A 14,398-nucleotide genomic window follows, 5' to 3' on the forward strand; every position below is an offset into this window, starting at 1 on the left:
CTTGCGCGGCCTGCCCGCCTGCGTCGTGCTCCTCGGCTCCATGCCCGCCTACGTCGTGCTCTTCGGCTCCATGCACCCCGAGGCCACACCTGCGCGGCCTGCCCGCCTGCGTCATGCTCCTCGGCTCCATGCCCGCCTACGTCGTGCTCCTCGGCTCCATGCACCCTGAGGCCACACCTGCGCGGCCTGCCCGCCTGCGTCGTGCTCCTCGGCTCCATGCTCCCCGAGGCCACACCTGCGTGGCCTGCCCGCCTGCGTCGTGCTCCTCGGCTCCATGCTCCCCGAGGTCACACCATGCGTCGGCCTGCCCCACTAAGTGTGCTCGTCGGTCGCACGCTACCTGGGTCACCGCTACACATCCGACCCTTCTTAGTTGCTAAACTCCACGATTCTCACACCCCCGGCAAGGCGCCCGGACGGGACGGTTCTCAAAGCCGAAGCCATGCCTCAGACTTCCTTCGAGGGGGGGAATATGATGAGGATAATAAATGGTGACAAGACCCGCACAGACGTCAGCTGTCCCGGACGACACCTCACACCTCAAACGACCCGGCGGAACCTGGTCAAACGAACCAAAACGCAGACCAAGGCCCATTAACGACTTGTTCAGACTCTGTTCTTCACGCTAACACCAGTGTCAGATGCAACCCGCCCCCTGCAAGCGGTCGCATCAGACACGGGAAATCACCCTATAAAAACCTCGCCCCTGAGAAGGGCGAGGGGGGGCGAAGGAACCACTCCATTCCACATCACTAACTTGATCGTCGGAGGGGTCAGGCTGAGCTTCCGACCCGACCTGTGTGCAGGTAGGAAGACAAAGCTATCTCCCCGGGACGCCAAGGAGAGGAAGCCTTCCCCACGGGGCATCCCGATGAACCCAAATGTTATCTGATCCGCACGGTCGGCCACTTCAGCTACCCCGAGAGACCTTGAGCAGAGATCCCCGCCATTCGGCCCCAAAACAAGCCGCGTCGGCCCCGAGGCCACGACACGAAGTTGTTTACACCAACACAGAGAGAACGGAAGGAGAAGCTATTTAGGGTTCCGTCGATGTCCGACGGTGCGACGAACGTTTTCGCATGTGCACTTTTACGATTACACCCCTTAGCATATTTGCTTTGGTTAAAATTACGATTGCTCGCCTTTGCATATTTAAAATCTCATCTTCATTTATGTGTGCGGTTGTTCTTAAGCGTAATTTTCGGAGATGCAAGTCATTGGTTGACCTGATAGGTCAATTCGTCGGACTATAGATTTGATCATTTTCTTAAAAAAATTATAATTAACTCCTTTGCATAATTAAAATTTTATATTCATTTATGTGTGCGCTTTTAGGTGTAGTTTTTGAGGATGTATCAGTCGATCAAGTCTCGTATCACAAGTCAATAGTTGACCTAGAGGTCAATTGTTGGGATTATAGATTATTTGATAATATTTTTAGAAAATTATAATTAACACCTTTGCATATTTAAAATTTCATATCATTTATGCATGCGCTTTTAAGCGTAGTTTTTTTTTTATGATGGATCTGTCGGTTAAGTCTCATGTCATAAGTCATTAATTGACCTAATAGGTCAATTGGTGGGACAATAGATTTGATAATATTTTTTTTAAAAAAAAAATAATTAACACCTTTATATATTAAAAATTTCGTATCATTTATGTGTCTGCTTTTAAGCATAGTTTTTGATAATGGATCATTCGGTTAAGACTCTTATCACAAGTCATTGGGACTATAGATTTGATGTTTTTTAGAAAATTATAATTAACCCATGCATATTTAAAATTTTATATTCATTTATGTATGCACTTTTAAGCATAGTTTCGAGGATTGATCCATCAATTAAGTCTTTTTGAATTCTTGATTTTGATGATAAAATTAATTGATAAGTTTATTGAGCTAATATACTTTTGAGATAAGTGACGCATGAAATACTTTAATCATAGACTGAGACCATCAAAGGGTCAACTATTAAGCAAAGTAAAATATTGTGCTAAGAAATTATCGTATCGAAAATTAGACATCTAGTCAAAGAATTTATCAACGTGTTAGAAATATTAAACTTCATGCTAAAGGTTTAGGAAGGATTATATATTATATCGGAAGATTCAATGTCATGATAAAGTCAATATGCTAGTGGAATGGGCTATCCACCGAAAGAAAAGATGATGTATTATAGGTTCAAACGAAATGTTGAAAGATCGGATGATATTCCAGAAGAGCATACAACGTGTCAAAAGCTTCGTAAATATGTCAGATATGTGATTGATTTATCAAAGTCATGATCAAAATCATTTTATGTCAATTTAAGTTAGTATTTAATCGAAATAATACTAACTTATCAAGAAAGCCATTAGTCTTGAAGTCGGGTTGAATTAAGCCTGCTAGAAGGCCAAACTAGTGGCCTAAAATATGCTTGAGCGATGGTACCACTAGGCCCAAGCGATAATACCACTTGAGTTAGTAGTACCACTTAAGGCGACGGTAGCACTACTTAGAATTCAAATTTTATAATGATAGTATCACTAGTCCTGAATTACGAGATCAAAAGTTATGATGATAATACTGGGAAATGTTGGCATTGATATCGCTCATATCCCAAAATTTTTGAGGATTTAAATTTTGGGCTCCGAGCCTATAAATACCTCACTTAGCTTTCTTTTTTAGCATTATTTGAGTCATTTCCTCCCTTTTGAGTTTAGTTGTGATATTAAGTTATAGGAGACGAGAGTGTAAAACTAAAAACAATGCTTCTATTATACTAAGTTATCTGATTTGCGGGTGTACCGTCGTTAGATTTGAAAGCTATAACAATATCGATCTGCATTGAGAACTAGATTCACTTTCTCTTCTTTTCCTATCTTTCATAGGACCACTATGAGCGATGAATTAGGGACAAAAGGGAGATAAAATAAGATATGTAATCTCTTATTGACTGGTTCATATAAGTAAGGGTAGGTGATAGAAGATCTAAAATATCTCAATAATATCGCATATCCTCATCTCCTCTTATTTACATATCTATGTATCCACATTTTCATTATAAATCCTTAGGAGGTTATATTTATTTGTAGTCGAGAGTAGAGGGTCTAGGATAAATAATTAAGAACGCTCTTTCATGAAGGTCATCTCCTTAGGAATCCTATTATAATTGGACTTTCAATAATATTTATAATATATCTTACCTAATTTAATAGGATCACATAATCTAATAATTTATAATATATCTTACCTAATTAAATAGAGTCAAGTAGTATAAAATTAAAACAATATAAATTAAAATTTTAAAATTAATTAAAATAATAATATCAAGATATAATATGGTAAAACTCTCAATTGACTAAGGAAAACATGCATGAGCAAACTAGAAGATAGTCATTATAAAAAAAAAAAAAGAGAGAGTATAGCATTCTTTCTAATAAAAAAGATAAAAAAAGACATTATTTCTTATAATAGAAGAAGAACTAGAGCAAAAAAATTTAAAAAATTAAAATCAAGAGAACCAAATAAAATAGAAGACTTTCTCTCCTCCCTTTTTGTTTTTCCCCCCTTTCTGTCTATTCCTTTGCTCACTCTGTACTGCAGTTCCGATGCCTTATGGTAAGTACAAGAGGAAGGCACAGAAATATCCTCCACGTCACCTCACACGGGAGGTTGCAGCCTCCTCACTCATCCACGGTGGGTGCAACGTGTGCTTAGATGATGAAAGCGGTTACCAATAAAAGCATATAAATGTGGGGTACTTATAATTATATCTGCTAAGAACGATGGTTAAGCCGAAATAACTTAATTATTATTGGCTTCAATGAGTTTTCTTTTTTTTGTCTTCCAAAACTATGACGATGTGATTTTGGCTTAATTCATCTCGATTTCAAACATGTGTACAAACTGATGGTTTAAAGGACACACAAAAAATAGAGTTTTTTAGTAGCATTAAGATTTTAAAATTTTATCACTATCATTCAAACAGTTAGATGAGATGTATATATCAGCTAATATATATATATATATATATATATATATATATATATATATATATATATATATAATATGCAGAGAAATTACTGACATGTAAAGAAGTAATAGGGAAAATGTTGTATCATTGTACACAAAAGCAGATATTATTATTCTTGCAGGCAATGTGACATACACCATTACATCAGCTTATAAAAGACACAATTAGCATTCAAAAGAAGTCCACAGTCTAAAATTAAAATTCTGAAATCAACTTCAATCAATGAGGAAGAGACCTCCAAACTGCTCTGGAAGACTTCCTTCCAAGCCTAGAAATCAGAAATCATAGCTCCATGTGCTCTCAGCCATAAATCTTGGATTTATCTTGGGATCCATCACATTGAATGATGAAGAAATCTGCAAGGCATCAATAATTAAGCTACATCAGATCTCAAATTCTTACAATTATGTGGCTACAAGTGTTCTCTGTAATTCTAACTTCTTCCAGAAAAATACAGATCATTCATTCATTCATTTGTGACTTTTAAAAATAATATAATACAAACGAAAAGGATAAAAGGATCAAAATGGAAATGAAACAGAGACATCATATGTCAGCAACAAATTGCATTTTAAGCTGATTTTGGATTTCTTTTTCTTGTTCTTATAACTTGATCTGTCTTACCTATCAAACAATAAATGTTATGAGCTGATGCCTCATTTGCAGTTTAGATAGTCTAAACTAAGGGTGTTAATGGATTATTGATGATCCAAAAGCATTGCCTAAGAAGGTCCTCGGACAACTCTACCTTGAAAGTGCCATTGACCTTGGAGTTCCTACTCCATTCCAGCTGAACCGTCTTGGCCGCCGTCCGGTAGCTCGCCCTCACGGCGTCGCCGCCCTCGAACTTGCTCGACACGTCCAGACCCCACGCATTCGCGGCTACTTCGTAGGACGGCTCCACCGCCGTCCTTACCCGCTCGCCGTGTTCGTACTTGTACTTCACCTTGCAGTCCCTGGTGCCCAGCACGTGGCTCACCGCCACCTTGTTCCGCGGGTTCAACGCCACCGACCCCCCCACCGCCGTCTTCTTCTCCGGCATCCCGTGGGTGTACTCCAGCTCCACCGTCTTCTCCATCACCTTGATGGCGTTCATGAACTTGAACTGGACGTCCGGAGGATCATCACTTTGACGATTGGCGTCCTGAAGGTTCACATCACGTCAACAGATGCACGAATACTGCGTGAATCCATGGTAGAAAGGATTACATGTTTGCGAGAGTACACGACGGAGAAGGAGTCGGGCTTCTCGAGGGTTAAGGAGAACTTCGGGGGCGAGTCCTTGGCGGTGTTGACGACGAGGGCGTTGGTGACGGAGGCCTTAAGCTTGGCGTCGCCGACGTTGGTGTTGATGGTAAGGATGGTGGAGGCCTTGCCATCGTCCTTGTCGGTCTCGTACTTGCCGGTCAGTGTGGCCCTCATCATTGTCTACCTGCTCCCAAGCTACCAACACTTTCCTCGTGGAGGTGAGCCGAGGAGGAAGGCATAAGAGAGGAGAAAATAGTGGTAGATAGCTCCCATTGAAGACGGCCGGGATTGCTTGCTGATGGCTACAAAGTATCTTTCTTTTCTCTTTTCCACGAAAATTACATATATAGTGCCTCAAAAAGTAACTCTCTCTTCTTTCTTTTCCTTTCGTTTAAATCATTCTTGATCTCGACTCCTCATGGAAGCTTTCTCAAGGAAGCCTTTTCGGTGTTGGCATCTTCTCGGTATACCTTCCTCGACGATGTTTCCTTTGAATCATTCTTGATCATGTTCTACCCAAACATTCGATTCAAGATCAGCCTAAAACATGTCGATTGCAATTCTTGAGAAATACTAAAGTAATGACCATCTCTTAGTAGCATAAATCCTCGTTTTGTTTGTCTATAATGTTAGAATCAAAAGCTCAATAGAAAGAAGCATCATCTCTGTGGTCAAATCTCACTGTAAATTGTTTGTCCAAGCATCAAACACTTCATTTTCTCTTTGTTCAGACATCGTTTTTGTATTGAACTCTCTCACCCATGTCACATCACCTGCAAATGAAACCAACTTGATATTTACACATGGTGGCCACCAGATTCTGTGCTACTGCAGTCGGCTTTGGTCATGTTCATTCAACCACTAGGATAGAAGAAGAGAGCTAAAAACCTACCTTCGAAGGCTTTAAACTTAACACTGAAGCTAAAAATAGCTTTACCATGAGATGATGGGAAGTTGAAGGCATTAGGTTCTTCTTCTATTATTGCTGCTCTCTTCTCGTAGGTGCATGTCTCTTTTCCTTTTGCCTTTGTTGTCTCTACGATTTGTTAACTGAAGTTGCATCCCTCCTCATCATCATCTTCTTCTTCTTCCACCACCATCCTATAACTAGTAAATCAACATCCAAATGTCACTGTAATTGTTTTCTACTAGTTGTTAGTAGAACTTACCGATTGATGACTTCAATTCTATGAATAATGCTTACCAAAAGTCATCCTTCAAAACAAACCATTCTTATCGTTGTTTACTTATGAGACCTGCTTTAATAGTTAGAAAATTAGGGACTTGAATTGTGCCAAAATACCATGCAATTATAATTAAATGTTGGATTTGGTCCTATTTTCTCTATGGTTAGTAAATTTCAAAGTTGCTTACTTTTGATGTGATTTTTCATTTTACTAGTACACTTAGGAATGGCCATAAATAAGATACATGTCAATTCTATCACTCTACTTTAAATTTGAGTATCTATCTCACTATCTAAATATAAGTCAAATTAGACTATTATATACTGAATGGATCAAATAACTATAAAATATCTTAAAAAATTATATTAGTCATTTTTGGGCTAATTTCATATTACCCTTGTAATTAGCTATCTTTAGCATCTCGATTCCTATACTTTCAAAAGTTAAATTGAGATTCTTAAATTTATGAAAGTAAAACATTTAACCTCGTTGCTCTAACAAAACTCTTATCTCTTAATTTTTAATGATATAAAATTATATTTTCAACCTTGTACAGGAATCTCAATGTTTTACTTTCGTAAGTATAGGGATCGTAATGTAACTTTTGAAGGTTTAGAAACCAAAATACTAAAGGTAACTAATTATGGGGATAATCTATAATTAGCATGTCATCTTCTTAGGAATAATCAGTACAATATCCATAAATTCTAGTTCAAACACAAGCATTAATAATAAATAACATAGATTAAATAAAATTTGTTATTTGCATATATCATATGTGTTTTCTAAAATATAAGTTGGATCACAGGACAACATTTCCTTCTAAACAACCATTCTTATCAATGTTTACTAATGGGAACCTATTTACACCACATAAACATACACTTAATTGTTATTGCAAGGGATTCCTTACCTTGCAAGTGCCCCAAGCGACGTACTGGACATCCACCCAGCAAGTCAAGAATTTATCTATATTTTAATTTAATGAACCTTCTACTTTCTGAATTTATGCTTTAGATTGTTATAAGAGAAGTAACAACACATTATCCTTCTCATCAATTTTTATATTAACTTTTTTAATTAATCTAATATTCATTTGAATATGTTTAGATACTCTACGAACTCTCTGTCTTAGTCATTAGCTTATATAGCTTCCGCTTCATATATATAACTTGTTTGTTAAGCTTTTAGCTATATAAAGTTTTTCTAGTTTATCTCAAATAATTATGATAAAATTATTAACAATAATATTATTGATAATATTATTTACGATGCAAAGATGAATAATATTTACACACTTTGCCTCAAACTCATCCTGATCTTCGTCGCTTATCTTTTTTAGTTTATTTGCTCACTTATTCAATATTCTTACTAGGTTTTACTGAACAAGAATATCTTTCACCTCCTCTGTCATAAGATGAAATTATCATAGGAAAGGAAAGAAAAACTCAAAAACTAAAAGAATAAACCTAAAAATTAATAAATAAATAACATACCAAATATCGACACAATGTCCAGCAATTCCTACCTATATACATAGAAAAAAACTAAATTCTTCATTATACGAGAGAAATTATAAGACTCAAGTTATCTTTAGTTAAGAAGAATCCACTTATATACCCTCTCATATAAACATGAAGAACTCTTCTCTCAACATTCTCTATAAATCCTAAAGAATACCCTCGCGAGCTTCTATAATATCTTATGTAATTTTCTCATTAAAAATCTTGAGACTCGATAAGTATTTATAAGAACAAATCTTAATTTACTAAATAGTTACAATAATCTCTCAACTAGAATTTGACTAACACTTCTTAGATACTTTCGAACCCTAATAATAAGTATAGGGAGGATAGAAAGCAATTTTGAAATGAACATAAAACTATATCCATGGTATTGAATCTCATATAATTTAGTTTTAGTTATTAATATGAAATTTTTGACACATTCATACCCGAGCATCATATCAAGGACAACGTAGAGGGGCTATTCTTGATCATCTAGGCAGTGTTCTCATCTCAAGTTAGATCAAATATACAATAGATTCTTGCTGTGATTACTTAAGAGAGAATTTAAATATTATGTACAATGACGTGATCCTTGTATTCTAGTTATTCTTTTGTGATTGTTGCTAGGGTTTTGGGCAAGAGAATGAGATTTATATATTCATTATTCTTATAATGGATTATCTTTAGTTTACCCCGTGGTTTTTACCCTTTACATTGGAGGAGTTTTCCACGTAAATCTTAGTGTTCTATTTGATTATGATTCCATTTAATTTCGCTGCGTGTTATGGCCTACTAGTATTTGTTCATATACAAAAGTTTATTTTTCTTTATATCTCATCAATCTCATATTCGATCTATGATTCATAATTCCGTGAAATTATTCTCATAAATTAATTTTCTCATTCGGTATTAAAAAGGTTACGAGCATCCTTTACAAAAACTATGAGATATATCATCCAAAACTTTTTTTATTTTTTAAATTCTATATTATACTTCTCAATCCTTACTAATTTAATTATTAAAAAGATTTTTGTCACTCATTTCCTAAAATCAAACTAGTGATAGACTCAAATTCAAATTAAGATCAGCTCCACAACCCAATATATGGATAACCATAATAAATCTTAATAATTATTTCGCTTAAATCAAATAATAATTTATAAATATAAAGAATATAATATAGCAATAACAGTGACTAAGTACTTATTCTCCTACCAACATTTATTTCAAACCCGATTGACAAGATAAAAAAGATCAATTTTATTTTTGAAAAATAAAGAAAAAATATATCTATCAAATTTATCCCACTCATTCTTGAAACTGATTGATTGTCTTGATGTCCAAACCTATTAATTATCTATTAATAGGATATCTTACCAAAATATAGTTTAGTTTTGGGAAAACAAAGAGCAGGAACCTGACTTATTGCCTTCCCAATGTGATTATGGATTTGATAGTTCAATGTAGCATAAAACTATTCTTCATGAACATTCAATTAAAAAGATCATATAAATAGGATACCTAAAAAAATGATCTGTGATCATCCCTATCTCTTATTAGAAAAGACAATGGGTAGAGTACGTGAATGCACAAATTTATTTTGATCAATCAATTACCAATTTTATTATTTGAATTCATCACAAGTCTGATAAAAAGATTATCGAAATCCAATCGAAAAATTCCAATATGCTGTTATCCCAACTCACTTATCTTCTCTTATTTTTCTGTTTTTTTCGTTTTTATTTCTTGTCTACCTTTGGTGATTTAAATATATTGCATAACTACTGATTTGTGGCCTCTAACTTTGGTAATTTCTTTTTTATCTATTGTCAATGCTCGAAAGAAATGTGGCACGTAATAAAACATGACTAAAAAAACATCTTGAACGAATGTATATGAATCCATGAATAAAAGCATACAAATGTGGCATATTTATAATTATATTTGCTAGGAACGAAATTTTTTTTTTTATTGGCTCCAAATTTAACTCTTATAACAAAACAAGAATAATAAGAGTTTACTTTTTTGTCTTCCAAAACTATGACAGTGTGATTTTGGCTTAATTCAGCTCGATTTCAAAGATATGTACAAACTTATAGTTTAAATGATATTAAAAAAACAGAGTTAATTACTAGTATTAGGATTTTACTTTTTTTTATCACTATTGTTCGAAGGCATTAGATGAGATGTATATAGCGACTAATTTTCAAATCCATCATATGAAACTTAAATTGAATGAATATATATAATACTAATATATAGGTTGATACCATTCGAATTATTTAATCACTGATATTCTGAATGATTAAGTCGTTAGATGAGACATGATCAACTTTTGTATATTCTTAACCTGAAACGATCGAGAATGATAAGTTACTAGGAAAGAACCCAATATATCTATAAGGTATAATAATCTTTAGATTACTCAACCTTTCTGATCTAACTCTGTCTCTCTTCCAATATATCATGTGACATTGTCATAGCCAACTTGTGTTTATTAGAATTACCCTCAAATTATCTAAAAAATAGAATAGAGATAGTTGATCTTTTCTTCCCTAAATTTAAGAAACATAAATTAGAAATTTTCAAAGATACATGTAACTTATGATGAGGTATTCATGTATATAATCGAACAATAATAGTGGTAATGGAATATTTTAGCTTTTGGAATTGTGACATTGGTATTAATGCAATCTTCAGATCAATTAATGCTGAGAGAATAAAAGCTTTAATAACCAATTCTTTTGTTTAGGCAAACAAGCAATCTCATGTGAACTTGTGCAAACTCCATATACATTTACTGATTCTATTTTGTGGATGTTTTGCCTACATTTAAATGCCATAAAAAAAATAGTCCAAACACATTGACAAAAATCAAACAGACATAATTGATAGGAAATGAAATAGACATTCCACGAAAAAAAATTCTAGCTATTTTTTCTAGCACAAAATCTCCTGCTTTATGCTAAGAAATATGCAGAGAAATTATGCTAGTTTTATACTAATATGTAAGCAAGTAATAGCGAAAAAGTTCTACGCAAAAGCAGATATTATTCTTGCAGACAATTGTTACATACGCCAAACATGAGTTTCTTTTATTGCTTCGCTGGGCAAGATTTTAGCTTATAAAAGACATAATTAGCATTCAAGAGAAGTCCACAGTCCAAAATTAAAATCCCGAAATCAACTACAGTCAATGAGGAAGAGACCTCCAAACTGCTCAACGAGGAAGGTCTTCCTTCAAAGGCTAGAAATAAGATATCATAGCTCCATGAGCTCTCAGCCATAAATCTTGGGATCCATCACATCGAATGATGCAGAAATCTGCAAGTTATCAATAATTAATCTACATCCGATCTCAAATTATGTGGCTAAAAGTGTTTTCTATAATTCTAACATTCTAAGTTTTTCTAGAAAATACAAAGCACATAATCCTCTCATTCGTTCATTCAGTCGTAAATTTTGAAAATAATGAAAATAAAGAATACAAACAAAATGAAAATGAGATATTGGATTTAATTCTATTTTATCTATGGTTAGTAAATTTCAAAGTCGCTTACTTTCGCCATGCTTTTTCATTTTACTAGTACACTTAGGAATGGCCATAAATAAGATATCTGTGAATTCTATCTCTTAATTTGAGTATCTATCTAATTATTTAAATCTATGCCAAATTAGATATTACATATACTAAATGGATCAAATAGCCATATAATATCTTAGAAAAACCTTATTAGTCATCTTCTTAAGAATGATGGGTATAATATCCACAAATTACTTCTTACACAAACCCAAACCCAACTAATCACTCAAGTAATTGTCTATTTATATCCATATGAAATTTGATTAAGAGATACCTAAAGCTAACTTAAAAAGTATGATATGAGCCAAAGCTATCTCTACACATCATCGATGCTCAAAACAAGGTTGATCCTTTACGTCTAAGTAGTTTTACTTCAAATTTTCTTGATCCCAACCTTGTTTCAAGTAGCTTTATTTCAATGTCATGATGTTGATTCTCGTTTACCTTCACAAATTTGTGTTTCGTTTCAAGTTTTACTATCAAAAGATGCTTGGAAAAGATTTAAGATAAACCACTGAATACATGTGATGGTGGATAGATTTATCCAAACTCATTTAGATCTTCACATTGGAAGGTTCTTAATTGGGTACAAAACGTGTGGTATTGCCAACGTCAAAGGACCTTTGCTAAAAGAGAGCAATAATGATACAGAATCCCGGTCAAGATTACCCGTTGACTATTTTCTTGATGGTGTGTCTCAATCGTCACTCCGTTTGGTCCCACCGTCCATAATAGTCAACTGCCCGTCAACCGCCGCCGCTCGCGACGAGACGCCACTCTCTCAACTAGACGGTCGTTTACGCCTCTCCATCTGGGATGCTCCATCTCCATTATGATCCGTTCGATCGAGATCCAACGGTTGCAGTCCGTTCCTAGCGACCTAAGTCCCTATCCTTCCGGATCACCAGTCTTTACCGAGTCACCAATCGGGGGAAGGAGCGGTTTCTATTGGCAAGAAGCCATGGCCCGAAGCCGACTTCGCTGACCGACCGACTAGGAATAGACTTTTCCTGATTGGTACCACCGAAAGGACACGAGTATCGTGCCCTTTGCCCCGCCCAGACTCCCGCTTCATCCCTACGTAAACCACTTGTCCACCTGACTACTGATTGGAGGTTAGCCTATGACCAATACCCGGACCCACCCTGACCCGGTCAGGCACTCCAATCACACGGCAGGTATATATTAATGAGAGCGCTGTTCATTTCTTGCGGAAGAGGGAAAACTCCGAGTAAAAAATTACTGAAATATCATTTTCTTCGTCTTCCTCCTCAAACTTCTCTTAAATTGCATCATTCCCCCCCTTCTTTACCCCACGACACCATATGCATATAAATATCCTCACCACTTCTACACTCCCATCTCAACTCCCATCTCTCTTTAGTTCTCCACAGCTTGAAATGTCTTACAAGGTGATGGCTGCATGCGTGCAGAGCTGCTGCACCAAATCCGCCAGTATCAAACCCATCTCCTTCCACCTCAATGGTTCCCTCGTCGGCGGCCCTAGTCTCTGCCAGTTGATGGTCGACGACGTCTGGTGCACCATCCAGGAAGAGGCACGGACCGACGCCGAGGAGGAGCCCTTCCTCCGCAAACACTACTACGACCTCGTCCTCTGTCATGCAACTCTCGAGTCCGCTCTCTCGGCCCACCTCGCCAGCAAGCTGGCCGTCCCCACCGTCCTACCCAGCTGCGCCCTCCAGGAGCTAATCTCATCGGTTCTCACGAAGGATCCGAACATCCGGCGGGCTCTCCGCTGTGACCTACGCGCCGCCAAGGGCCGCGACCCGGCCTGTGCCAAGATGGCGCACTGCTTCCTCTACTACAAGGGTTTTCAGGCCTTACAGGTACATCGAGTTGCCCACCGGCTATGGACTGAGGGTCGTCGGGCCACGGCACTGTTGTTGCAGAGCCGCACCTCAGAAGTCCTCGCAGTGGATATCCACCCGGGGGCTAGAATTGGTGCTGGGGTGCTGCTCGACCATGCCACCGGGGTAGTGATCGGTGAGACAACGGTGGTCGGGGATGACGTCTCGATCCTGCACGGGGTCACATTGGGAGGCACCGGGAAGGAGGGCGGTGACCGGCACCCGAAGATCGGCGACGGAGTGCTCCTCGGTGCCGGGACAAAGATCCTGGGCAATGTGAGGATCGGGGAGGGGACCAAGATAGGGGCGGGGTCGGTGGTGCTGAAGGTAGTACCGCCGAGGACGACGGCGGTGGGCAACCCAGCGACTTTGGTCAATGGCAAGGAGAACCGGGCCGGACACATTGTAGACCACACGTCGTGTTCGAATTATGCTAACTAATTAATGCCATCTTTCATTATGATGATGTTTAAGTGCATTGAGAAGCTCAATTTGTTTTGAGCCTCCTCTCTTGTTACCTTTATGATCTTTTATCTTAATTTTTTCATTAAAAAATATTCAGCGAGCAACATAAAAAAAAAATTATTTTAGGTTTTTTTTCTCGATGACACAAAGTGTTTTTGTTTCGTTGGTAGACAACGACCGAAGCATAGGGTAGCACCAACTCTATTATCCGAGAGCTTCATCTCTATCACCCAAAGGTTATAAGGTATTGAAATGATTAACGTTTCAGGTCACTCATCGTAGTCACCATAACACATAAAAATAATTCAAAAACTGATCATTTTTTATCATGTGTGCTGAGTAACAAACAATGAATAGCGACCGAAGCAAAGGACAATACCTTTCTTGTTATTCAAAAGTCCTATCCGTGCCACTAGGGGGTTTCAAGGTACTAAGATGGTTAATGTTTCACGTGTTGTGACGATCATGTATATATATATATATATATATATATATATATATATATATATATATATATATATAT

At 37.0% G+C, this 14,398-nt stretch overlaps 2 protein-coding genes across 2 annotated transcripts; one reads left to right on the forward strand and one right to left on the reverse strand.

The window, feature by feature from the left end:
- Positions 1 to 4,141: 4,141 nt before the first annotated feature.
- LOC135640132 (outer envelope pore protein 24B, chloroplastic-like) lies at positions 4,142 to 5,494 on the reverse strand. The gene is made up of 3 exons (XM_065154286.1): positions 5,226 to 5,494; positions 4,765 to 5,160; positions 4,142 to 4,372 (listed from the first exon to the last, which is right to left on the reverse strand). The coding sequence occupies exons 1-3, from the start codon at positions 5,439 to 5,441 to the stop codon at positions 4,292 to 4,294; spliced, it is 693 nt and encodes a 230-aa protein (XP_065010358.1). The 5' UTR covers positions 5,442 to 5,494; the 3' UTR covers positions 4,142 to 4,291.
- Positions 5,495 to 12,909: 7,415 nt separating this feature from the next.
- On the forward strand, positions 12,910 to 13,896 carry LOC103989769 (probable serine acetyltransferase 4). The gene has a single exon (XM_009408718.3). The coding sequence runs from the start codon at positions 12,943 to 12,945 to the stop codon at positions 13,849 to 13,851; it is 909 nt and encodes a 302-aa protein (XP_009406993.2). The 5' UTR covers positions 12,910 to 12,942; the 3' UTR covers positions 13,852 to 13,896.
- Positions 13,897 to 14,398: the final 502 nt, after the last annotated feature.

Source organism: Musa acuminata, chromosome BXJ3-6, assembly GCF_036884655.1.
Source record: "Musa acuminata AAA Group cultivar baxijiao chromosome BXJ3-6, Cavendish_Baxijiao_AAA, whole genome shotgun sequence".
Lineage (NCBI taxonomy): Eukaryota > Viridiplantae > Streptophyta > Magnoliopsida > Zingiberales > Musaceae > Musa > Musa acuminata.